Raw genomic sequence first — 25,006 nt, forward strand, 5'->3', positions numbered from 1 at the left:
CTATATTCGTTCTTCTTAATTTTATAAGTTTATTCTCCTATAATTTTTAGAAATTAATTTCTTCTAACGTAAAATCTTATGTTCGTCCTAAGTGTGTACTTGATGCATTCAAGTTCAGAGTTTAAGATTTATAATTTTATGTATAATATAATAAATTTGACAATTATTTTACAATAATAAATAATCTCTAAAGTAAGTGATTAAATCTTTCAGTTAACATATATCATTTTTCAAAAGTTATAAGTTCAATATCCATCAGGATAAAAATTCCCCTTCATATTCTCCAAGAAATTGTTTAAAAAATAATTATTTTATAATAATTTAATAAATTTTAATAATTATTTAAGAATTTAATAAATTTTAATGATTATTTTTGTAACAACTAAATGAATTTAATTACTTATAAATTTTAAACATTAAGTGACTAAATAATTGTTTAAATATAATTTAATGATTTCAATTGTAATTCATAATTTAATTTAGAGTTAATTGTACCATATGTTCTCAAATTATTACCCTTATTTTAAATTGATCTTTATAATTTTGAACACATCAATTTTATCCCTATATTATGAATATTATTTTAAATTAGTCATTAAAATTTTTAACATTGCAATTTCATCCCAAAACTATAATATTCATTCTAAATTAGTTCCTAATTTTTTTAATAGTTCAATTATCCCAAACTATAAGTATATGCTAATCATATTCCTTGTTAATAAAACGTAACACCAAACTATATTATTATATGTTTTAAAAAATAAAATTTAGGTTAAATTATTGTTGAAACTAATTACATATTTGGATGAATTTGATGATGAAATTAGAAGATTCAAAAGTTTGGAGACCAATTTAAAGTAAGGGTTATGGTTTGGAGATAAAATTAAAATGTTTGATAGTTTGAGGATTAATTTTGAATACGAGCCATAATTTTAAGATAAAATTGAAATATTTAAAATAAGAGTCATAATTGGAAGATGTGTGATGAAATTAAGTATCTAATTTATTACTTTTTGTGTGTGTATTTGGAGGGAATTGGAGGGCGCAGGATAAGCGAATCTACTTTTGCCTTTTGGGCGTAGGTTAAGCCTGTAGATAGAATAGTAAGAAACCAAGAACAGCGGAACAAGGACAAAATAAATAAATAATATAAAAATACTTTAAATTTTCTATTTATTTTTCTTAAAAGGAAAAAGAGAGAAAACAAAAAGGAAAAGAATCGCCGTTAATGATCGATGTCGAAAATGAAGCATCTCTTAAGGAAACTCCACATCGGCGGTGGTTTAAATGAGCACCAACGATTGGCGGAGGCGCTGCCCGTGACCGCCCCGAGTCCGAACTCGAATTCCATGACCGTGGTGGAACCGGAAACGATGACTTCTTTTTCACCGTCTTCAGTTAATTCAAGGACAATGGGGAGAATCGGGGCCGTTGAACCGGTCGGGGCAGATCGGACGGCTGGAAATGAGTTCGATTTTAATTTACTGGAAGAGGAGTTTCAGATGCAGTTGGCTTTGGCGATCAGTGCCTCCGATCCCGAGACAGCTCAGATCGACGCCGCTAAAAGGATTAGCCTCGCTGGCACCGTCACCGGCGCCTTCGCTGAGTTACTCTCGCTTCGTTATTGGGTAATATATTCTTTTGTATATCAATTATATATATAAATAGGTTTTTGAAATTGCATTTCCTGTTTGAATCGGTTCCAGCATTGAACTATTTGTCCCCTCAATTTGGTTATGAGGTCATTGTATTTATACCTTTTATTTAATTTTTTGGCGAATTGGTGTCTTTTACTAATAAATTCTGATTGCATTTCATGTTTTCTCGATGTAATTACTAGTGTATTTATTTATTTCCATTTTTTTTTGCAAATGGGGATTTTCGACTGCATATCTCATTTTGAGCAGTATTTTTTGTTGTTGTTGAAAATCTTACATTTGATTCCATTCTCATTAATCATGAATTGGTTGGGTTAAAAATTTACGAGTTCTTGAAATTCTCATAGTCTTGCTACCTCTTTTAATTGAAGTTTTCCTAAATGTAGCAATTGGTAATTTGGTACATCCTTATTGGTTTCTTTCATTTATGTTGATAATATCTCTTTGTTTAAGGCTTTAAGCATGTTTAAGTTTTGCTTGCCGCTTGCCACCAATGAATTGTGTTCCAATTATATGAAAATCGATTTTATTATTTGTGCATGGCAGTTTGTAGGATAAGCAAATCTCAAATCGACTTAAAAAACCATTTTCTTTTTAAATTGAGTTGTTCAAGTTAACTCATATTAATGGTCCAGATTTCGAGTTTGAATATTAAAAATTTGAATCAACGAAAAACTGTATTAAAACTGTGTTGTTTTTGGTTATTAGTTAAGTAATTTCATTGTTTTGCTATTTGGTTATTGATTTCCTTCATTCCTTGTTCCTTCAATCCCTCCATTGTTTTAAGTCTATTTTGACCAAATTTAAACCACATGCTCCTCTACCATGTAGAATATCTTTGTAACTTCACTTCCTCTTGTTGTAATTTGGTCAACTTTGTATTTTATTCAATTTGGTCCTCTGACTGCAACTCTCTGCAAAGTCTTTCTTCCCATCAACCCCTTAACTCCTTTAGACTATCATCAATACTTTGTCATCAAAATCTATTCTTTAAAAAATAATATTATAAATATATTATATAATTTTAGATGATATTCGATTTATTAAATAACATTACAAATCTTACTTACACGTGTGGAAAAGAATATGAACAAATATATATATGTATATCGTATACGGTTAGAGAGTCATTTAAATTGGAAACAACCAATACCATAACATTATAAACTCGAGATATTCAATTTGACTCGAATCTTATTTCATAAACTCGAGTTGAAAAAATTTCAAATGAAGTTTGAATGATAAAAAGTGCTCGTCAACTTGACTAACTCAATTTTTTCCCATTTGATTCAACTCGATTCGATCAAATACTCACCCCTAGCAGTTCACTAGTTTCTTTGATTTGTGTTATATAATGCCAGGTCCTTTGTAACTAGAGCTAGTTGGTAAACACTCCCAAAAAAGAAGAAGAAAAATACGTATGCTTTTTTCCATAAATATAAATATATATATATATATATATATATATAGAGAGAGAGAGAGAGAGAGATCTTGTTTTTATTGATTCCTGTTTGATGATTTCATTCACTATTGGTTATGACGGTGGGATATTGTATTCAATATGGATATGAATATTACTTGTTATTAGTTTTGAATGTGGATTTTTTATGTTGATTAATAAAAATAAATCCATTTTCATCCTTTGGTTTTTACGTGTTGTACATGCCTGGACAAGTTCTAAAACCTATTAGATGATATATTTGTTTCTTTTTCTCTTGAGGAAATGAAAACTAATTTCAATGTTGTGTTGTTTGCAGAATTATAATGTTGTAAACTACGATGAAAAAATTGTGGATGGATTTTATGATGTGTATGGCGTCGCCTCAAATCTGGGTGACCAAGGGAAGATGCCAACTTTGGTTGATCTTCAAGCAGTATCAGTGTCGGATAATGTTGATTATGAAGCGATTTTGGTTAACAGTTTGCTTGATCCTGAATTGCAAGCACTTGAGAAAAGAGTGTATAACGTATATATGCAGTCCCGAGCTTTTGGAAATGGCCCAATTTTAAGTGGCATGATTCAGCAAATTGCGGAAATAGTTGTTAATAGAATGGGTGGTCCTGTTGCTGATGCTGAAGAGATGTTGAGAATGTGGACCTCGAGAAGTTATGAGTTACGGAATTCTCTTAACACTATCATTCTTCCACTTGGACAGCTTGATGTTGGACTTTCTCGTCACAGAGCCTTGCTTTTTAAGGTTGTAAAAACCCTTGACTCCTCTTATTTCCATAAGTTAAACTAACTCATGAAAGATGTTTTCCTTTTGACTTCACTTATGTGAGTTATGCCTATACCGCCCCTCTTTTTCCTTTTCATTTGATGGCTTTTGTTTAACTTGCTTTTGTGCTAGTCATATATCCTGCCACTTTTGTCTAATTTTAACTTGCATTAAGGATAAATGTATGTGGATCGTTTATAAGGAAATTGTTTCAATGTTTCTGGTTCCAGGTTCTAGCTGATAGAATTAACCTCCCCTGCATGCTGTTCAAAGGGAGTTATTACACTGGTACTGATGATGGAGCTGTGAACTTGGTTAGAATCAACAACGGGAGGTAATCTCCTCCGTCTCTACTCTATGTTTTTCCTTATATTATCTTTGATTTTGGTAATTATGTATTGCATTCTACTATTTGTGCATATCAAGGTCTTTTTTCTTGAGCTTGTCCCTCAACATTTCGTCATACCAGTTAAAATTTTCTGTTCACTGTTCAGCCCTGTTCTTTAGGTGATGCAAATTTTGTCCTTAATGCTAAATACACATAGTTTTGAGTTTGTGGTTTTTCTTTCAGTTCCTTCATGTATTCTGTTTTAGCCTTTAAGTGGTTTTGCTGTCTAGTCGAAGAAAAGTTCACTTTTGGATGGGTACATGCTGATGTAATTAATTATCTAAAAATTGCAGTGAATATATAATTGATCTGATGGGTGCTCCTGGGACACTAATTCCTGCTGAAGTGCCAAGCTGTCACCTCCTAAATTCTGCACTGGATGTAAGGGGCTTTGCTGGTCGTAAAGATGCTTCTCAGAGTCCATCTTTTCTGCTTGACAAAGGAATTGAGAATTTGGCAGTTTCAGCTGCTCTTGATATGAGCCCTAAAGTTAGCAGTCAGGCAAATGAAGAGGAACGGAGCCATGCTGAAAGAGCTGTCCTTGAGAGATTTGAACAAGACTTTGGGAAGCTTCTTCCCTTGACGCCTAAATCCAGTGAAAATGTTTCTGGCTTCAATGAAAACCCTTCATCAGTGCAAAAGAGAAAGGTTAAAAATGTTTCTAAGTATGTTATCAGTGCAGCAAAGGACCCAGAATTTGCTCAGAAGTTACATGCTGTTTTGATGGAGAGTGGTGCATCACTTCCTCCAGATTTATTCAGGGATATTAACTCACATGATCTCCGTGAACACAGTGGGCCTGAACAAGTAGTAAAAGGGACAACTGTAGAAGCTGCCGCTAGCTGCAATTCAAATGAGGTGCTAATCAATGTGCACTGTCTTATATCCTCTGGCGCGGAGACTACAGAAAATGCTGATTCAAATCTTAGACAAAACCACATGGCTAAATACCAAAGAGAGTTTGGAATGAATGACATAAAAACTAACGTTGCATCTTCATCTGATGCTACATGTGAGGAATTTCCTGTTGGTAATACGACTAATGTGCGGACACAAGTTTTTGAGACTTTCATCTGCTCTGCTAACGAGTTTTGCCAAATACAGCCAGAAAATGTCTTGGCAACAGATGACAAGTTAATGCGAAGGACGTCTGGTGCAGAGTTCGATAAAGAATCTGCATCAGAATTCATTGAACCCACAGGTGATTTGCATTTGATTAGTAAGGCTCACAGTGAGAAGATACATCCTATGCTTAGAGAGGTTTCAAAATGGGAAATTCCATGGGAGGATCTTCAAATTGGTGAACGCATTGGTATTGGTAAGACCTCATAATAATAATCACACACACACACACACACACACACATATATATATGTCTGGCTCTGCTTTCCCTAGTTCTTTTAAGTTTTGGATATCTCCTCCCTGCACTAACATTGGACTAGCACAGTATAAAGAACAATCCCGTAAGTTTCACATTTTATCTCAAGCCTGCTAGACTTGGAAACTGCAAATAATATTATGAAATTGGTTAAACCTTCTTTTTGATATAACGATTTAGGAATAGGAGCTAGCTTAGTTGATTGTATATTTCTTTTATATTCGTGTTTTACTGGATCTACAGTCGTAGAATGCGGTACTTGCTTGAATATGACTCGACTGTTCCTTACCAGTGCACACTTGCTTAATAGATGAACGCTTCTTGCAGGATCATATGGTGAGGTCTATCGAGCAGATTGGAATGGCACTGTGAGTTGCATTTGCTATTACTTCTGTTCTGTGGAACTTTTAAGAGTTGTATTGTATATACTATATGACACAATAACAATGCTACATGCAGAATTTCCAAAAATTGTTATATCTTTATCTAAGCAGTGACATTGACATTGTTTACCAAGTTTTCTAGTTGGAAAATAGAGTAGGTGTATATGATTGAACAATCAAGGTAATATCTGATTCAAACTTACAAAAATCTCAAAATTTCTTACTGCTGTAGTAAGTTTACTACGTGCACTAGCATTCGCTTCTGCTAAATAATTCATCTATGACTGATAAAAAGTATGTGGCTTGTTCAAAAAGTCTCTTCGATGACTTTTATGGTATTTTCATTTGAGCCTTTGACTCATTGTCTTTGTTGGCTCTTCAGGAAGTTGCTGTGAAGAAGTTTCTAGATCAAGACTTCTCCGGTGATGCATTAGTTCAATTTAAATGTGAAGTAAGCCCCAAAGAACTTACTATAGTATGATGCTTGTTAATTTCCTCCCATGCTTGTGAGCTCAACTTTACTTTTGAATGAATTTATATTGAGAACCAAGGTCATATCTGATTGATGACCCTGTGCAGGTTGAAATCATGTTAAGGTTGAGACATCCAAATGTTGTTCTTTTCATGGGAGCTGTTACTCACTCCCCACATTTCTCTATACTAACAGAGTTTCTGCCCAGGTTGATTTTCTGTCTATTATCGAAACTGTTCTGATTTATCTTCTTTAGTTTTCAATGTTTTCGTTATTAGTAAGTTAACATTTGTTTCTATGCTGTTTTCAATTGTTATGGGTATCATTGGGCATTTTAAGCTTCATGGTAATTACCCTCTGCTATTAAAGGATAAAAAAGGAAAATAGTTTTAGCATGGTAATTTTGTGTGCATATTTTGTCACTGCTGTTATGTTTGCAGATATTAGATATTGGAATCTCCTATTACCCCGTGTAAGCTACTACTAAGTGCATACATTTTGTGCTTTTCTGTGCACGAAAACAAAGTATCCTTCTGTAGATGTGTGTTTTCTTTTTTATTCTGACGACCACTCTAATTGTTTTTGTGGTTTCTGCCCGTAAGTGATTATTTGTAAGACGATGTTGGCCATCCTGCCTTACATTCTTGTTCCTCCCTCATTCTTATGCAGGGGAAGTTTGTATAAGCTATTGCATCGACCCAATCTGCAACTTGATGAGAAGAGACGGATGCGAATGGCTCTTGATGTGGTAGGGGTCACAAGTGAATAATTTTTTTTTTATTTTGCTTCGTATTTTGCACTAAATTTGTGCCTCTCCCTTTCACTCTTCTTCTTCCTGCCTGTTTGTTTTTAATTGAAGCTTTCTATTTTTTTGCAGGCTAAAGGAATGAATTATTTGCACACAAGCCATCCTACTATAGTGCATCGAGATTTGAAAACACCAAATCTCCTTGTCGATAAGAACTGGGTTGTAAAGGTTCATATCATAAATCTAATTTCTGGCAAAAACTGTTTCTTGTTTTTGAGCTACTTTACCGATCGATTTACTTTCTGCTGAAAGATGTTTATGGATTTTTGTTTGGAATATGTTTGTTTCTCTATTCAGGTCTGTGATTTTGGGTTGTCACGCATGAAGCATCACACATTCCTCTCTTCAAAGTCTACGGCTGGAACGGTAGTATTACTAAAAGATTATCCTTGGTTTTCACTTTGAATTTTCTTTCACTTCCCTATTTATACAAATATATCATCTTCATTTTATGAAGTAAAAGTTTTCTCTTGAACTGCAGCCTGAATGGATGGCACCGGAAGTTCTACGGAATGAACCAGCCAATGAGAAGTAGGTGACTTTGATCGCATGATAACACATGCATATTTCACTGGCATTTTCTATTCTGTTTCTTACACGAATAGACTTGCTTGGTTACAGATGTGACGTGTACAGTTTTGGTGTGATATTATGGGAGCTGGTTACGCTATGTATTCCTTGGAAAGGTCTGAACCCGATGCAAGTTGTTGGAGCTGTTGGATTCCAGAATAGGCGTCTTGAAATTCCTGAAGATGTTGATCCAATGATTGCACAGATCATACGTGAATGTTGGCAAACGTGAGTTCTAGACTTAATTTAAGCACATTTATCTGTCTGGAGAATGATCATATAAAATGGACCAACTCAATCTCATCTTTATGTTCAAATATTCAATTGGTCTCTCATTTCTCAAACACTCATGCAACCGAACCAAACCTAGTTATCTTTACTTTCCATTAATCAGAATGATCTTTTTTATGGTTTTTCATGCTTCTTAGTTCTAGTATCATATAGGTAATAGTGAATCATTTGAACGATCTTGTTATTTTCGACTGTCTGCAATATTCATTGTTGTGGAACTCACATTAATAAAACATGTGTTATCATCTTTGCAGGGATCCACATCTCCGACCATCATTTGCGCAGCTCATGTCCCGACTACGACGTCTTCAACGGCTGTATATTGAAGGGCCAAATTTGGAGAATAAATTTATAGGATGATCTAGTGCAAAGTGTGTTGATTTAATAAGAGCTTGCTCGATCAGCTTTTCCCTGGCTCGAAGACCCAGGCACGGCCGGAAAGATTTACTTTCTAAATGTGCAAAGAAAGTTAAAAAAGAGTGAGGAAGCGTGAAGTGCCGGCTCATTCGAAGCGGGGGATCGGCACTTCCTGTCCTGAATGAGAGTGATTCCTCTGTTAAGTAATCAGCTGCATAATTGCAAGGGAGGATAACACTTGAAAATTGTGTCTAGTATTATGAATAGGTTAGCATTTGTCAACTGTAAGAAAGTACAAAAACAAAGTGAAAAGGAAAGAAAGAAAGGAAAATAATTACCCGTGGAGGTCTTTGTTTTTGGGGTAAGAAATCCCAAATCCTGGAATTGTAAACATGTGATCTACATCGTCGTGGGAAGAAAAGAAATTTCATTTGCCAATTTAAATGATTTTAAATTCTAAAATAACATTAAACCCTAAACAAGGTAATAATATACGTTCATAATCTTTCTTAGTTATTGATAATGGAAAACTTATAGACATTTTTTGTATTACTAAAATTGTTCAATGAGTTTATAAACATAATGATATTAGAATAATTAAAAGTTGGAATCAATTTCAAAATCCTTTATATCCTCGTTGAAGATTCTTGTCTCAAAAAGAGATTTCTTTAATATTAATATAAACTATTGTTTATGTGCTCAATATAAGATTTACAATCAATGATAAACATGAGATATTATTTAAGATGTAGGAATTTTTAAGGAGTTACATTAATGAAGACACTAAATTCTATCTGTTGTAAATATTATATGATAGTTACTAACTATATTATATAATATGCATACTTATGTATTTAAAAAAAAAAAAAAAAAAAAAAAAAAGGAGGAGGGGATTTACAGAGAGAGTTTACACTTGAGCCCATACACAGTAATTTTCACACAATCTCACACACACGAGATACACAAACATTACGAGAGGGTACACAAGAAAACACAGGAAACTAGCAAATCTCTTGTAAATTTCGAAAGAGAAATAAATAAAAGGTATCGCTTTTACCTTTGTTTTTCGATTCGGTTCCCTTACACTGCTTGCATGACCATTATTGTTGAGTTTTTGAACCACCAAGAACCATTCGGCCGAGGAACGAGAGGGAGGCCCTTCGTTTTTCAAAAAAAAAAAAATTCAGATCTATGTTTTTCTAGTCAATTTTTGAAAAACAATCTTTGTTTTTAGAAAGGAATTTCAAAAAGCTTTCGAGATCAAAAAAAATATATAAAAACACGAGTTTTGCCGCCGATGAACGACGGCCGGCGCCGTTCAACGGTGACGGCGAGGCGGCGTAGGGTGGCGTTTTACGGGTTCACGAAGAACCATGGCCCTGTTCTTCATTTCTGAAGAACAGGCGAGAACATATTAAAGGAGAAGGGAACGTTTTTTTTTGAGAAGAAGGGAAAATGAAGCATTAACCCTAAGCGTTAGCATATATGCACGACCCATGGGTCGGTTAAGACCCGCTTGCCTACCCGGTTTCACCCCAGATCCACGCGTTTCCAAAATAGAATGGGGAAACTCCCGTTTGGCCCTCTGCTTTTTCAAAACTTTCATTCTGACCCAAAATTTGACTTTTACGTTTTTTAATTTCGACCCCAAACTGGATCTCTCTTTCAAATCAGTCCTTATATTTGTATGCATATATAATTAATTGTATTTTTTTATCGTTTATATTTTTGGTTATTTTTATATATACACTATTTGTACGTTTTTTTATCTTCCTATTCCCTTTGTTTATATTATCATTATTACAATACATATATTTCGTTATTACTATCTTATGTATTTTATATTCTAATTATTTTATTTATATTACACCTTTGATTTATTATTTTTATTATTTCTCAGTACACATTTTGTCCACATGCATAATTGTTATATTCGTTTATTTACTTATTTTACCTTTTTCTTTTAACCCCGTTGTTTATTTGTTTATTTATTTATTTTTTTTTTCCTTTGCATTGTTAACATCATTTTTCCCCCTGTTCTATGTAATTTACTCATTTCTGTTTGATGATTCTTACTTTTTTTTATTTATTTGTTTATTTTATTTATTTATTTTTCTTTTGTTTTCATCATTTCATTTGTTTTCCCATTTTACTTTCTTTATTTCGTTTTCATTCTTTTTATCTAATGTGTTTTTTGGTTCTCTTAAGGGTGCAATTTAAAACAATCTAAAGTAAGTAGCTTGGATCATTGTTTTTACCTTTAAATTTAAACTTTCAATTTTTCTTAATTTAAGACAACTGGAAATTATATAGTACCGAAAGGGCAGTTCAAGGGTGCCAACCCTTCCTTGACTGTAACCGACTCCCGAATCCGACACATCTTTGGTAAGACGCAGATCAGGTAAGAAATAAGGTACCCGGTCAACCCATTTATTTTTAAATAAATGATCGGTGGCGACTCCAATCCATTTTCCTAAGTCGAAGCCCGTATCCCGGGCCCAACCGAAATACGGTTGCGACAATTAAAAATTTAAAATTAAAAACCTTTCTTCTACACCATCTTCTTCTTATTTACCAACCCTTTAAGAAGACCTTTGCTTTGATTCTTATCTGTTTTACCCTCTTTTGCTTCCAAGCATTTACCCTGCTTTCTGTTGCAGGTTAGTGAAACTCCTTCCTTCACTGGTCTAAATCTTTCATTTTTCTTTGGTTTTTTCTCTGTTCCTTTTCTCAATTCAATATGCATTACACAGAGCTGAAGTTCTTGTTTTGTTATGATGCACAGTTTCTGGGTTTTGCTTGGATTGCCTGAAGAAATGATTTAGAACTTTGGGGGAATTGGAAATCTGATTGGTGTCTTTAATTTGGTTTGATTGAAGAGTTTTAGGTAGGGAAAAATAATTTTGATTAGTTGACTGAAGGAGTAGGATCTGATATGTGGGATGCATGCTATTAGGTAAATTATCTATCTGAAGCATTGCAGACTTATGGTGATTTGTCATTGAAAAAAGTCTTCACCTTACAGTGCTCGGTTCACCGTATCGCGGCTATCTTGCCATGGACACCCTTGAGCCAATGTTAACTTTCGGCTATGGGGGGAATTCAATGTTGTAACGAGTCTTCAGTTTGTTAAAATTGGAATGATAGATACAATAAAAGGCCAAAATTAATGTTAGTCGAGATTATAAGGACGAAAACTCGATGCTTGCTAGGTTTCGAATAGACAAGAATGTAACATTTTATTAGGCGATTTAAAAAGGTTCGGATTCACGAATGTGCTATTATATCATAGTGTAGACTGCTTTGGATCTCAATGAACTTTGAACTTACACAAAGGCTTGATGCTCTTACTAAGGTATGCACTCATTCACTCTCTATTTTGGAACACTCACCAAATAAATGAAACATGGACCGGAGCATCAAGATTCAAATTCCGGATATTAAATGGCCAAAAATGTAATTTTGTCATTTTGTTAAATGGTTTAAAGGACTTAAATTAAAGTCTTGATTTTAGGAGGGGTTTAATGTGATATTTTCCCATCTTTCCAAGGGGTAAAGGTATTGGCTGGCTACCCAAATTCGAGCCAACACCAAACACATGCACGTCGCTGATAATGCAGTGCATCGTGGCCCCGAATGCGAATGGTCCGGCCATTCGTCCGGAGCTTCTAAGCCTCCCCGAAAATGCAAACACTTCTTCAGGAAATGTACCATGAGCGGCGTCGGGAGCATCAGGGAAGTCACCGTTGTTTCGGGCCTCCCGACTTTGACAAGTATCGAAAGGCAGGGCAGGTCCTGAGCATAGGCCAGGGGTGCAACCGCCTAAGGCCCTAAACTTGGAGGAGCCAATTTTTAAAAATATTTTTAAGTTTAATAATTAAAAAATATTTTTTTATTTCAAACACTCGAAAATATGATAATTCAGTGGGCCTCGATAATTAAAAAATATTTTTAAATATCATTTTTTATTTAAAAACTTGAAAACATGATGATCCAATAGGTCTCATTTTAATGATTGGAATGGAAATTAAGTGTGGGCTCCCACTTATCTTCTTGTCATCACCTCATGGCATAGGACCCTTAAAATGTGAGGATCGGACCTGCCGAAAGGCTCGAGATTTTGGATGACTCGAGGCGTATATTGAGCTTTAGGGGTGGCGACGGCGAGCATAGGCTGAGAAAAAACCGGTCAGTCACCTCGGTCACTGAGTTCCAAGAACGAAGGAGAGTTTACACCATTGGTTTAGAGTTTTATATAGTTGATATACCCAAAGCCGAAGGGAACACCGGGGAAGATAGATGTTTGGATTTTCTTTGGTCAAATTATAGTTTTGGTACCTCTAATATATCAAATATTTTACTTTCATTTTTTTGATAATAATTATTTTACTTTCATTGATTGGATGTTTGGGGTTGTTTTGTGTCCAATTGATTCATATCTTAACATTTTCGGTTCATTTCAAGTTGAATTAACTTCAGATTTAGATCATTTTGAATTCAATCGTTTCGAGTTTGAATCACATCGAATTTATATTATTTTATATTCAAATCTAAAAGTTAGATCTTCTTTTATTAAGTCATTTTCGAGTTATGATCACTTTAGATTCAAGTCGTTTTGAATTATTTATTTAAGTTATTCTAAATTTGGATTGTTGAGTTTTATGATCAAATCGAATTAGATCAAATTTCAACTTAAATTAATTGGAAAAGATCTAATAATTATTTATATATATAATTTATTATCAATTAATCCAATTTAAATATTATATAAATTCATTATGAAAATAATACTTCTAATCCAACTCGGTTCTATACACTGTAATAGCATTCTATAATTTACGAGACGGGCCATTGCTTAAATGGAAGTTTGGGCCTAAGTTAATCTTTATCTTTTATTTCGTTGGATCCATGTACATAATTTGCATGATGGTAAAAAATATAAGATTATTTAATATATTAATGGATATATTATATGATTTTATTTGATTAATAAAACTTATTTTTCTAAAATCAGATTTATGGGTGAATTGAACCCACTGAATAGCATTAATGAGAAAAAAAATATTTTTTTTAATTTTAAGTTTGAGTAGTTACATCTACATATGTATGCGTTTAATAAGTCAAAATATATTATATAGTAATCGTCTCAACCTATTAAAAAAATAATTAGAAGGTTTCAGTTACCGATCTAAATTAATTAGATAATCTTAACCATCCATTTACATTCATTAAATGAATATAAAATTCTTTGATATTGTAAGAGTTAATTGCATCACAAGTCCGTAACTTATGATATCATTTTAAATTAGTCTTTAAACTTTTAAATATTTTGATTTTATCCATAAATTACAACTCTCTTTCTAAATTAGTCCATAAACTTTTTTATATTTTAATTTCATCTACAAACCATGTCACTCGTTTTAAATTGATCCTCAATCTTTTGAATATTCCAATTTCATACTCAATTTTATCTAAACATGTAATCAGTTTCAACCATAGTTTAACCTATTTTTTTCAAGCATATAACATTATAACTTGGCCTATTGACTAACAATTTTAATAACAAGGGATACAATTAGCATATACTGATAATTTAGGATGAAATTGAAATGTTTAAAAATTTAGGTATCAACTTATAATGAGAGTCATATTTGGGGATGAAACTAAAATATTGAAAAGATTAAGAATACTTTAAAATAAAAATAATAATTAAAAGATGTGATATATGAGCACTTTTGCGGTACTATAACTTAATTTAATATTAAAAAATGATGAAAATGAACGTAATGAAAATATAATGAAAAATATAATATTTTAAGTTGAGTGTAACATAAAATATAATATTTTTCTTAATATTTTCGATTGAAACTAAAAATGATAGAAAAAAAAATATAATATATTTTGTTGTCAACAAAAAAATATAACAAGTAATATAATATTTTAGATTTAACCGAAAAATATTAAAAAAATATAACATTTTAAATTATGCTTAATTTAAAATATTATAATTTTTATTATATTTTAGATTATGCCAATTTTAGAAGTCTTTTATGGTATATAGATAGAGTTAACTTGTCAGCATTAATTTCTATTACACGGTGAAATTTAAGAGCTGAAAATACATTTTCCTACCACCATTTATACCTGTTGGTGGTTGCTCAACAGTATCGTTTTAAACCGAATCTTAAGAAAACATGGCAAAGTCCACAACAACACAGTTCATAAGGGGCAAGAAAAGATTGAATCATCACATCAGGATCCCACAAGAAAAACAACACCAAATTCTTGCTAAAACCCCTTCAAACATCAGCAATTACTGACAAAAATCCAAGGATCAGATCTCAGAAAGATCAACTGATATGGTTCAAAAATGTTCATTATGACAAAAGATTTGGTTTGCCTTCTTCCTCCATAGACAATCATAAGTAATAAGTAGTCAAGAGATTTAGACTATGACATTATGTCCTCTCTCTAAAGAGTAAATGACCCTTTGAAGTTTAAGTACACTAGAAGTAGACTAGACTAGACTACACTGTTAGTGCTAGCATTAATCTTTGCTTTTGGAGTTCTTGGAATCTTTGCTGGCCAACAACAATGGCAATAAAAAGCTGAAAAGAATAAAGATTGGTAATTGCTTGAATAAATGCGTCAAAGATCTTTGCCCATCAGATATTCTCGTCACCTTTTGGCGTAGCTTGCATCATCATATATGTTCAAAGTACACTGCAAAGAACACAGTGTGTTTTCTTGCTATACCCTTCACAATTTTTTGCAGTTTTGGTTGTTTTTTTGTGTTCACTCAACTTCACTCACCTTTCTCATCAAAACACATTAACCATGGAAGAACCTACCCCCATTGTGTCCAAAATGAGCTAAAAAAGCAAAAGACTTTCGTCTGAAAAATGGTGCCTGACATGAAACAGAAGTTTTCAACAGAGAGAATCCAGATATTTTAATTGTGATGATTGCAGAGAAAACAGATAAATGAGAGGGTGAGAAAGAAAGAGAGATAGAGAGAAAGGGGCCCTCTCTCTAAAGCCTGCAACAGAAATGAGTGGCACTGCACCAAAGAGTAATGTGTTCCCCTTCCTTTTCTCTCTACCTTCTTGTTTTTTATTTAACTTTTCTCTTTCCATCTTAATGAAATGGGGCCATCACCATATTGTGTTTTCTCTTCTGCTGCATTTCTGCTTTTTATTTTTCATTTTTTCTGGGGCTCTTTTGGACTCTACCTTCGTCCCTTTTTAGTGGGGCTCTTCTCTATGATTTTTGCTGTTTAAGTACATTTTCCCAAGAACCCAATGTGAGTTTTTAGAGCTTTAAAATCTTTGTTGGACTGATTATGTATTATCTTGTTGGAGTCTGAAACTGTGAATCTCAGTTTCTTGGTGTTTGGGTTCTTTTGAGAGATTATAGAGCTCCACTTTTCTGTTCATGCAAACAAATTAACCCCACCTTTTTTGTGTTTTCTTCCTTTTATCATTTCTTTATATTCCTTTATGTTAAAGAAGAAAACAAAGGGTTCTTCTTTTTTCATTGCAGTTCTTTGATGGCTTTTTGACAATGCTCTTTTTTATGGAGAATCAGAAACCCAATGATTTCATGTGAACTTTGCATTACAATGGCTTCTGTTGAGCGTCTCTGAGAATACCCTATATTCATTTCTCAATCAATATAGTTATAATGAAGCTGGTTTTCCCTTGTAGATATCATTGTGCAAGCTTGAAAATACTCTACTCTTCATATAATCTCAGGTTAGTCATCCTTTTTATTTCAACTTACCTCTTTGTTTCAGACACACAAGCATTGAATAAGATGAACTTTGAGGCCTCTAAATGTTCTACTTTCTAGTACATGAACCTTTTCTATTTGTTCTCAAGTTCTTCCTTTTTGTTCAACTTTAGACCTTCTTGTAACTGTGCTTTAGCGTTAATTTCCATAGGTTTTTTTTTGCATGGATTTGTGTTTTCATGGCATTATGAGTCTCATTCTACTAACTGAAATCCATCTGCACGTGGAATTTGTGGTGAAATATTGCTCTATCAATAGTCTTATCTTTTTGTGTAAGAGAGTGGGGCAGGAAATGACCTCAATAATTTTTGAAAAAAGTAATCACATAATGCCTCTGAGAAATCTGTGTACCATTTTTGTTTATATGCATTAATTTGGTGATTTTATTTCATTACCAGTTATCCAGGTTCATGGTGGATCAATGGAATGATCCTTGTTGATCTCAAGGAAGTTGTTTATTGAACTTAGTTTGGCATGAAACCCTACATGTTGAAGGAGCTTCATATGCCTATGGCCATGTGATTTTTGTTCCCAAAGTATAATGGAGAATGATATGTTCGGTGTTCCTCGAGCGATGGTGAGTCGAAATTCCGTTGTTATCGATTTGATCCCATCAGAGACGATCACTAATAATTCAATAGTCAATTCCAACTTGTTTAACCAGATCAATCAAAACCAGACACTAGCTGGATTTCATGTGCTTCCCTCGTTGCAAGGGGAGTTTAGTGGGGATCTAGGTGCTGATCACCATACGAATCATGTCCGATTCTTTGACCCTAATGCATTGGTTGGAAGGAAGAATGCGAGTGTTGATTCGGGTTCGGAACATAACATTGAGTTTCATGAGCAATTCATGGGGAGGACACCCATTTCTTTGACTCCACCTGCAAGGTGTGTTCTTCAAGAAAGCTTAAACGAGATAGCGAACGTACCACCTTCGATCTACCCTCAGGATTTTAGGACCTACTCTTCAACTGAAAGTACTGATGGCATGAATTCTACAATGGTGGCTTCAGTAAATAATGTGTTTAATGAAGTTTTTGGCAATATGGCAAATAAATGGGATTTCGAGAAGTTTCCTGGTTCTCTCGAAGTGATAGGGAAAACCCCATCGAAGATGGCATTTCAACCTTATTCTTTGATAGGATTTCCAGATCCAAACGGTTGGATAGCGTCAAATGGTGCGAATATGGGCCTGGATTATCCCTGTGGTTCCTCAAAAAATAGTAATGATCTATCTTTAAGTCTTGCAACATCACTTCCTGGTGTAATCAGTGGGAACAATATACCTGATCAGTCCTCTGAAATAAATTGTTGCTTGAATGCAACAAGATTAGGCTCAGAACAAACTTCTTGCAATGCTAAGGAGCTTTCTCTGTGTTTTGGTTCCGATGGACCATTTCAAGTATCACATTTGATATCGGGATCGAGATATCTTCATGCTGTTCAAGAAATACTTGCTCAAATTGCAAGCTATTCTCTTGAAAATCTAGAGCAGACGAGTGTCGGAGCCAGAGCAACTACGGCATTCTCCTCTAGCTGCCTTGCCAAACGATGGATGGCGATGATTGATTCCAATGATCTCCCTGATGTTAATGGTAACTCCGAGGTTCAGTTAGATGCAGAAGTACAAACAAGGTCTGTCGAAGCAAAAAAATCCCAACTGCTGACTTTGCTCCAAGCGGTATGTTGATCTAGTTTATGCTTGTAGAATTATGCATCATAACTTTTGTCTGGTTCAATTGCTATATTGAAATATGAACTGAATAATTTTCTGGGTTATCGAATATGTAAGTTGGATTTTTTTTGGGATAAATACCTCGTATTATTATCCAAGAAGCAGTAGAAAGCTCACTGCTACAGCCAATACAGTCAACAAAGATCTAACAACAGCCTCCTAGGAGGTATTAATCCCCCAAGCTAAACAAAGATTCTTGTTAACATCACTACTCTTTATGACTATCCTAATTGCCTTCACCCTAACAACTTTAATATAATTCACCACATTATGAGTAAATAAAAATAAATGTAAGTTGGATTTGTTTCTCCGATTTCTTGCTTTTATCTATTTGATGATGTGTTTAACACGGCATTGGTGTGTACTCAAATGGCTTTGCTACAATCGAGACCAGGTTGATGACAGATACAGTCAATGCTTGGATGAGATCCATACAGTTATATCCGCATTTCATGCCGCAACCGAGTTGGACCCTCGAATGCATGCTAGTTTTGCTCTACATACCATCTCTTTCTTGTACAAGAACCTTAGGGAGAGGATCAGCAACCAAATCCTTGCCATGGGAGCAAATTTCGACAGCGGATGCACGAGAAGTAGCAATAATTCTTTTCAGAATTCATTCATACGGGAGCAATTGGCACTTCAGCAGCTGAAGAAGAAGGATCAAATATGGCGACCACAGAGAGGATTGCCAGAGAAGTCTGTCTCAGTTTTACGTGCATGGATGTTTCAGAACTTCCTTCATCCGTAAGCCATCTTTCCGGATAATTGCTTTTAGGACACAAAATCTAGAGCAGTTCTGCATTTCTTGACATTTTGTATTCGCAGGTACCCCAAAGATGCAGAGAAACATTTACTTGCAATAAGAAGTGGCTTAACCAGGAGCCAGGTACCTGAGCATTCGATAAATTTTTCAACTTAACCGGTGCTTTCTTATCAGACATTTATTTGATTCGATTGTTTTCATTATTTTCATTTCGATCGACGGATGACTAGGTCTCTAATTGGTTCATAAATGCCCGTGTTCGTCTATGGAAGCCGATGATAGAGGAAATGTACTTGGAGATGAACAGGAGAAAAGCACGACAAAACGAGGAAGGAACCAACAGCAGGAACCCCCAGAGCCAGATAAGCATCAACAACCATCAAAGGTTTAACAACTAAAAGCACAAGAAAGAGTATACGGATTGGATCCCGGATTCGAGCAACTTTCCGGTAGGAACATCCACCTCAAGGATACAACTGTGCATAATGCTCCATTGTAGTTGGCACCTTCAGCTTTTAAGGGTGTGAATTCAAACAGAGTACTCTCTTGTCGAAAATCTTGTGAAATTCATAGTAAAATTTCAATGGAATCTGTTAGTATGTTGAATACGTTGAACGCCCTATGATGGGTAAATGGCACGATTTTGTTTGTTGCATGCATGGGATATATATATGTAGAATGTAATACATAGTAAAACCGACTCAAAAGTTTTTGGGCTCCGAATATAAGTATATTCAATAATTTTGAAACATTAATTAAATATTTTATTATAAAAGCATAAATTAAACTTATCAAATATATTATTCTCATTGTTTTATTAAGAAAATATTTTTTATTATTCAGAAAATACTTTAAATACAATTAAAACAATAAATGATCATCGCTAATCTATAATTTCTTTTGATGTGAAAGAGGCATAAGCCATTACTTCAAGACGAGGTTATTCGGGCAGAAGGGACCATAAATATCTCTATTAGGGATATTTTGCAAAAAATCAAGAGTTAATCTTTAAACTAATAAGGATTCAGTTGAGGAAGAGGGGTCTTTGGTTATTCTATCAGTCGTTGCGTTAGCTTCACACCGGATAAGCCTTATATCAACGAACCATGCTTTATTGATTAAAGCAACAATGGCACGAATTAGAGAGAAGGGACTAATGAATGAAGTGGAGGATAAGAGCCTGTGTACATCCGCGCTATCTATTTGAAGCGAGACTCTCTCAGCCTTGGGACGAGGTCAGTTTTAATCCTTCATATATTTCCCAAAGTTTGGCTTAAAGAACCGTTGTGACTCCTAGCTGCTTTCTGAATCCCAGGATGAAGTTACCGTCTTGATCTCGTAAAATGCCACATGTTGAACCGAGACTGCTCCATCAGTGTTTAGTGCAATCTGGCCCTGTCGAGAGGGTTGCCATTGGATGTTTTCGATTCTATTGGTCATTGGCGAAGGACTCTGATTGATGTTGCATGAGTACGATTTCGCCCAACTGATACAAATGTTGAGAAGGAAGCTGTTTGGAATGGACTCACCACAAAAACTAGAAGCGTCTATAATATTATTAAACATATTATTTTATGAAGATGGAAGATGGAAGATGGAGCTGTGAGTGGAAGCTCATAGTGTTCCCTTTACTAAGTCGACTCTGATACAAATAATTTAGGTCTCATTACTCATTCTCGTTGTCTCGACAATTGACATTCAACCCTCAAAGGACGAAACCTCATCATTTATTTTATATCTATCGTACATTTAAAATTTAATTCGAACTACTTTTTATCAATTTACTATATTATTAAGTACAAAAACTTTGGGTCAACCTTGCACGTTTACTATACGGTGTAAAAGAAAATTTGTAAAACTATTTGGATTCAGCAAGTTCTAACAAAGAATAGTTTGATGTGGGAATCTAATAATTTTGCTGGAAAGTTGGTGGTAAAAGACAAAGATGAGTGTTTCAGGGACACTGTGACAGCAACTAGTATAATGGTTATTCTTTGTTTTCCCATCATTTTCCTGGAAAGTGACATGAACCCATTTTCAATGGCTCACTCTATAGCCAGATGATCAGGCAGTGCACCACACTTGTTAGACCCCATCATGTTTTTGTTTTTATTGAATGATTGAATCATCAACAGTAAGCAGAGATACAAAATGGAAGTGAGTATTTGATTCAATCATAAAATTTGAGTCGGTAAAATTTACAACAATCATTTTATTATCTAAGTTTTATTTAAAATCTTTTCGGATCGAATTGAATATATATTTTTAATTTTTTTCACATATATAATTATATATAATTTCTCTCTTTAATGTTATATGATATATACGTAGATGTGTAAATAAGATTTATTCCGTCATTTGTTAAAAAAATTAAAGATAAACTATTGATGAGAGTAAACTATGAATGAGGAATTTTTCTCAAAAGAGTTATAATTTATAATTTGAGAATCAAATTAAATAAAGTAAAAAACCAAGGGATTAAACTTTTAAAATAAAAAATTTATTATAAAAAAGAGGGGATAAAGCTACTTGTTTATTTCATAATTTTACAGTAGTTGAAGAATATATAATTCAAATTTAATAAAAAAATAAAATGAATTATAAAAAAAAATGACCAATCTATAAAAAAAAATTAAAGAACTCGACTAAATACTTTTCAGTTTTTAAATTATTCAAGTTTGAAATTCGAACTAATAATTCTCATTAACTAATAATTTGAATAACTCGACACCACCAAGTTATATTTAAAAAAAATCTCAACTATTTTTGTTTATCCCTAATTATTATGACAATTTACAAAATTATTTTACCTCGGCTAGAATTTATGGTTTACAAATAAAAGAATTGACAATACTTCTCTATCTACAATCCTCACCAACCTGTCAAAAGATGTTTACAAACACCTTATATATATACATATATATATATATATATATATATGTGTGTGTGTGTATATATATGCATTACAAAAAGGTGATGTTGCCGTTTCTCTCATCTTACCTCAACAACTTACAAAGAAATCCGGGTTTTAATCGGTTTCAACTTCAAGCCCATTCTTTCCGGCGAAAGAAGCTCCGGACAGATGTAAGATGGACTCAAAGGGCTTCTCGGGCTAATGGTTAGAGTTGGCCGGTATAAGCCGTATCCTGTAAGGAAGTACTCTATCGGTATCAACATGGCATGGGGTTGCTCCTCTGTCACCATCGACCCGCATGCCTGAACCTGCAGGTTCAGTTGTTTCGAGATTGTTAGTTCATGGCAATGCCATGTTAATATGATTTTGGAAGTTGGATGCATGATGTTATAACATGTTAGGCATTAGACTGCTTGCATACCTCCACTAGGGCACTGTATCTTCTATCTAATTTCGACGTCATGTGAAGAGCCTCAGCATGGAATGGAGAGTTCTCCCCGACAAAGATTAGCGAACGGCAACGCAGTTTTCTCAGTCCTTCGCTAAGGTCGGGTCTCCTGAACAACGGTAAATAAGATTTTATGTTGGATCAAAGAAGTAACAGCAAGCTCAAAGTAAATAAGAACGATCTACTGTCGGACTGGGCTTACCCGTTCAATGCTTCAAGGAATCGGCAAACATTTATACTCTGCCTTTCATCTAACAACTGCAGGGGTACAAAAAACACTAATCATGTCAGAAAAGTGCCATGTGAAGGACTATCATATTTCGTATAAGTCGGATACAAGGAGCCGCAGAACTAACTCTTCTACATGCTTGAACTATATCGGATTCTGCTACTACAACACCACCGCGAACTTCCTGAAATTGTCATTCACAACCTCATAACTCAACTAGTCTGGTTCTAGACACAAAAACAAACAAACGACACAAGTTTTTGAAGCAGAAAAATACCTTACTGAAGTACCGCTTAAGCAATAACTCCTTTACCATGCCACACATGCCATAGAAATAAAGCAAATTCAACATCACCTGAAATAAAACGAAAATCTATCTAAGCACGTAATCATTTAGCCCCCAAGAGAAAATAAAATGGTCTAGGACAGGAACCTTATTCAACAACCATTCTGTCCAGGAAGGTGGTCTGCAGAGGGGTGAAATGAGTATTAACCCAAGGACACGTTGACTGTATTTCAACTATTAAGGGGGGTGGGGGAAGAAGTCATAATTATTTCCAATTCAAGAGGGAATGATGAAGAAAATTTCCACAAACGATGACAACATAATCGACTTACTGCAAATAGGGTCAGAATATATGCTCCGGCAGTAACTCCCATACAGATTACAGCACCGAGCCTGCCGTTAAAACATTAAAGAGAGTTAAAAGATAAGGAATATCAGCTTGCTTGCCTTTATTCTTTCCAATAAAAATTATTAGCGCTGATAATATATACACGAAGACGACAGCTTAAGAAATTATCTAAGGGTGGTAGGTGCCTCAATTTGCATCCTTTTCAGAAAACTACAGCACACCAATTACCAGCCATCATGACAAAATAATATGTGCCATACAATGTCTAGAGCATAAGATATTATAGTAAAGTAAATTTCTAATCGGCTGACACTTGGAAATGTGAAGTAAATAAAGTAACGATGAAACTATATTTTACCCTTTATAAAAAAAACTATATTTTACCCGAAAAAGTTAAGAACCTCAACAATCTGATCTGCCAAGTCATCAACGGAAGGAATAAGGTCATCAGATTGGACCGGGGCAGCTCCTAACTGCAATATTTCTTGAAGGAAGTTCGGATAAGAAAGGTGTGAATTATAGGATTAAACTAAAACAAGGAAGATTAAAACAGCTAATTAAAACAGGAATAGAACTGACCTCATGCCCGGGAGGACTTATATGATATATGCAAAAGTTGTGCAGGAGTAAGGAACTAGCTTCTGGGCAAAAGAACAAGCCTTGGAAACAGGAGATATCTGCGCAATGTCACATGATAAAAAAAATTGAGAAACAAAACGTATCACCCCAAACGATCTTGGTCAGTACAAAAATCTAACAAATAATGTCACGAACTTCAGGCATGTTTTGGATTAAAAGCATTACAGCCTCGAAACCCATGCACTATGATGTGAACACAAATGAAGATCTCAAATATAAAACAATATCTACGTTTAAGGAGAAAATTCACCAAGCAAAGATAAAAGCCAAATTGTTAACAAAAACCAAGATTCATTTTCATAGATTCTGAAGAGCATAAGCACAAGGAAACTAGGCGAAACGATAATGTTCCCTGCATTACTTACGATTTAGAGCTACATCAGGATAGGTTATAAGAGCCCGCTTATCTCGGTCTCCAAACACGACAACAGAAACCGAACCGAGGCGAGTTTTCACAAGGTACTCCTGCAGATAGATTTGATGATGCATTGTTATTCATTTAACAAGCCTTCACGGAAAACAACCAACCTAATCAAAACAAAATCACAATATATGATCTAGTACTACTAGGTAAGGAAAATCCAAGTAGATAAAGCTAAGTAAATCCTAACTAGATAAAGCTAGCATGTGCAGCAGAATTCCTTTAATCAGAATACTGTTTTGATCATCTAAGCATGTTCATCATCACCAAAACTCCGGATTTGAAGAGACATTGACAAGAAACTCATTATATTACTAGCCATAGTTCTCTTCTTCTTGCACTTAAAAAAATAGCTTCTAAAATGAGCACAAGAAGAATCAAAAGCCACCAATCAAACGATAAAAAACTAAAAATATCAGCTACACAGCTTTAAAATAGAGAATTAAACAAGAAAATGAAAGAATAGTCCCGTTTAGCTAGAGAAAAAGATAGATAGCAGCTGCATTGAACTTTTTTCCATTCCATTTTCTCTTCAATTCCCGCATTTTCTCGGTAACCAAACAAGAAGATACAATATCAATGCAAGTTACCTTGCCGCCTAGAGAGATTATTTCCATGTCAATAGAAATGGAATCGCTAGAATCCGCCATTTCTCCCTCTCACTACCAAAACGAAGACGCATTTTAGGAATTGGGTTCCATTCCCTATATACCAAATTTCCCCCTGTGTTTCCTTTTCAGAATTTTCTCATGCTATTAAAAATAATTTAAATTAATAATAATGATGAGAAAATTATAATATAAATACTTTGTACCTTTCGTATTCGAAACTACGAGTTTAACTCGTGGGTAACTCTGACCGAGTCACCGACGCTCCGAGACTCAGAGTCAGGGGAATAACT

At 34.3% G+C, this 25,006-nt stretch overlaps 3 protein-coding genes and 1 long non-coding RNA gene across 9 annotated transcripts; 3 read left to right on the top strand and 1 right to left on the bottom strand.

Moving 5' to 3' along the window:
- The first annotated feature begins 1,196 nt into the window (after positions 1-1,196).
- LOC120150116 (probable serine/threonine-protein kinase SIS8) lies at positions 1,197-8,837 on the top strand. 2 transcript variants are annotated; one of them, XM_039162837.1, is made up of 13 exons: positions 1,197-1,628; positions 3,416-3,856; positions 4,108-4,211; positions 4,559-5,583; positions 5,971-6,011; positions 6,409-6,477; positions 6,606-6,706; positions 7,168-7,246; positions 7,376-7,474; positions 7,604-7,672; positions 7,788-7,837; positions 7,928-8,104; positions 8,422-8,837. In XM_039162837.1, exons 1-13 carry the CDS (start codon positions 1,236-1,238, stop codon positions 8,525-8,527), a joined length of 2,754 nt encoding a protein of 917 aa, XP_039018768.1. In that variant the 5' UTR covers positions 1,197-1,235; the 3' UTR covers positions 8,528-8,837. The 2 variants fall into 2 exon arrangements, with proteins under 2 accessions (XP_039018768.1, XP_039018769.1); XM_039162838.1 differs by lacking the exon at positions 8,422-8,837 and having other exon boundaries at positions 1,210-1,628; positions 7,788-7,858; positions 7,928-8,061.
- LOC120150120 (protein NDL2-like) lies at positions 2,089-24,812 on the bottom strand. The gene is made up of 14 exons (XM_039162845.1): positions 24,696-24,812; positions 24,050-24,149; positions 23,625-23,722; positions 23,430-23,518; positions 23,029-23,089; positions 22,844-22,930; positions 22,688-22,765; positions 22,538-22,594; positions 22,384-22,439; positions 22,155-22,290; positions 21,795-22,041; positions 21,671-21,717; positions 8,136-8,143; positions 2,089-2,108 (listed from the first exon to the last, which is right to left on the bottom strand). The coding sequence occupies exons 1-11, from the start codon at positions 24,753-24,755 to the stop codon at positions 21,829-21,831; spliced, it is 1,035 nt and encodes a 344-aa protein (XP_039018776.1). The 5' UTR covers positions 24,756-24,812; the 3' UTR covers positions 2,089-2,108; positions 8,136-8,143; positions 21,671-21,717; positions 21,795-21,828.
- On the top strand, positions 15,355-19,252 carry LOC120150117 (homeobox protein ATH1-like). Of its 5 annotated transcripts, none has more exons than XM_039162842.1 (6): positions 15,355-15,596; positions 16,714-16,744; positions 16,778-17,999; positions 18,448-18,800; positions 18,882-18,942; positions 19,050-19,252. In XM_039162842.1, the coding sequence occupies exons 3-6, from the start codon at positions 16,857-16,859 to the stop codon at positions 19,215-19,217; spliced, it is 1,725 nt and encodes a 574-aa protein (XP_039018773.1). In that variant the 5' UTR covers positions 15,355-15,596; positions 16,714-16,744; positions 16,778-16,856; the 3' UTR covers positions 19,218-19,252. The 5 variants fall into 5 exon arrangements, with proteins under 5 accessions (XP_039018773.1, XP_039018771.1, XP_039018774.1 ...); XM_039162843.1 differs by lacking the exons at positions 15,355-15,596; positions 16,714-16,744 and adding exons at positions 16,067-16,141; positions 16,254-16,278 and having other exon boundaries at positions 16,811-17,999; XM_039162841.1 differs by lacking the exon at positions 15,355-15,596 and adding an exon at positions 16,156-16,278.
- LOC120150121 lies at positions 15,688-15,934 on the top strand. Its single transcript, XR_005518503.1, has 2 exons — positions 15,688-15,771; positions 15,833-15,934. It is a non-coding gene; the product is annotated as an uncharacterized LOC120150121 (long non-coding RNA).
- Positions 24,813-25,006: the final 194 nt, after the last annotated feature.

This window comes from Hibiscus syriacus, unplaced genomic scaffold (genome assembly GCF_006381635.1).
Source record: "Hibiscus syriacus cultivar Baekdansim isolate YM2019G1 unplaced genomic scaffold, ASM638163v2 tig00111013_pilon, whole genome shotgun sequence".
In the NCBI taxonomy this organism is placed as follows: domain Eukaryota; kingdom Viridiplantae; phylum Streptophyta; class Magnoliopsida; order Malvales; family Malvaceae; genus Hibiscus; species Hibiscus syriacus.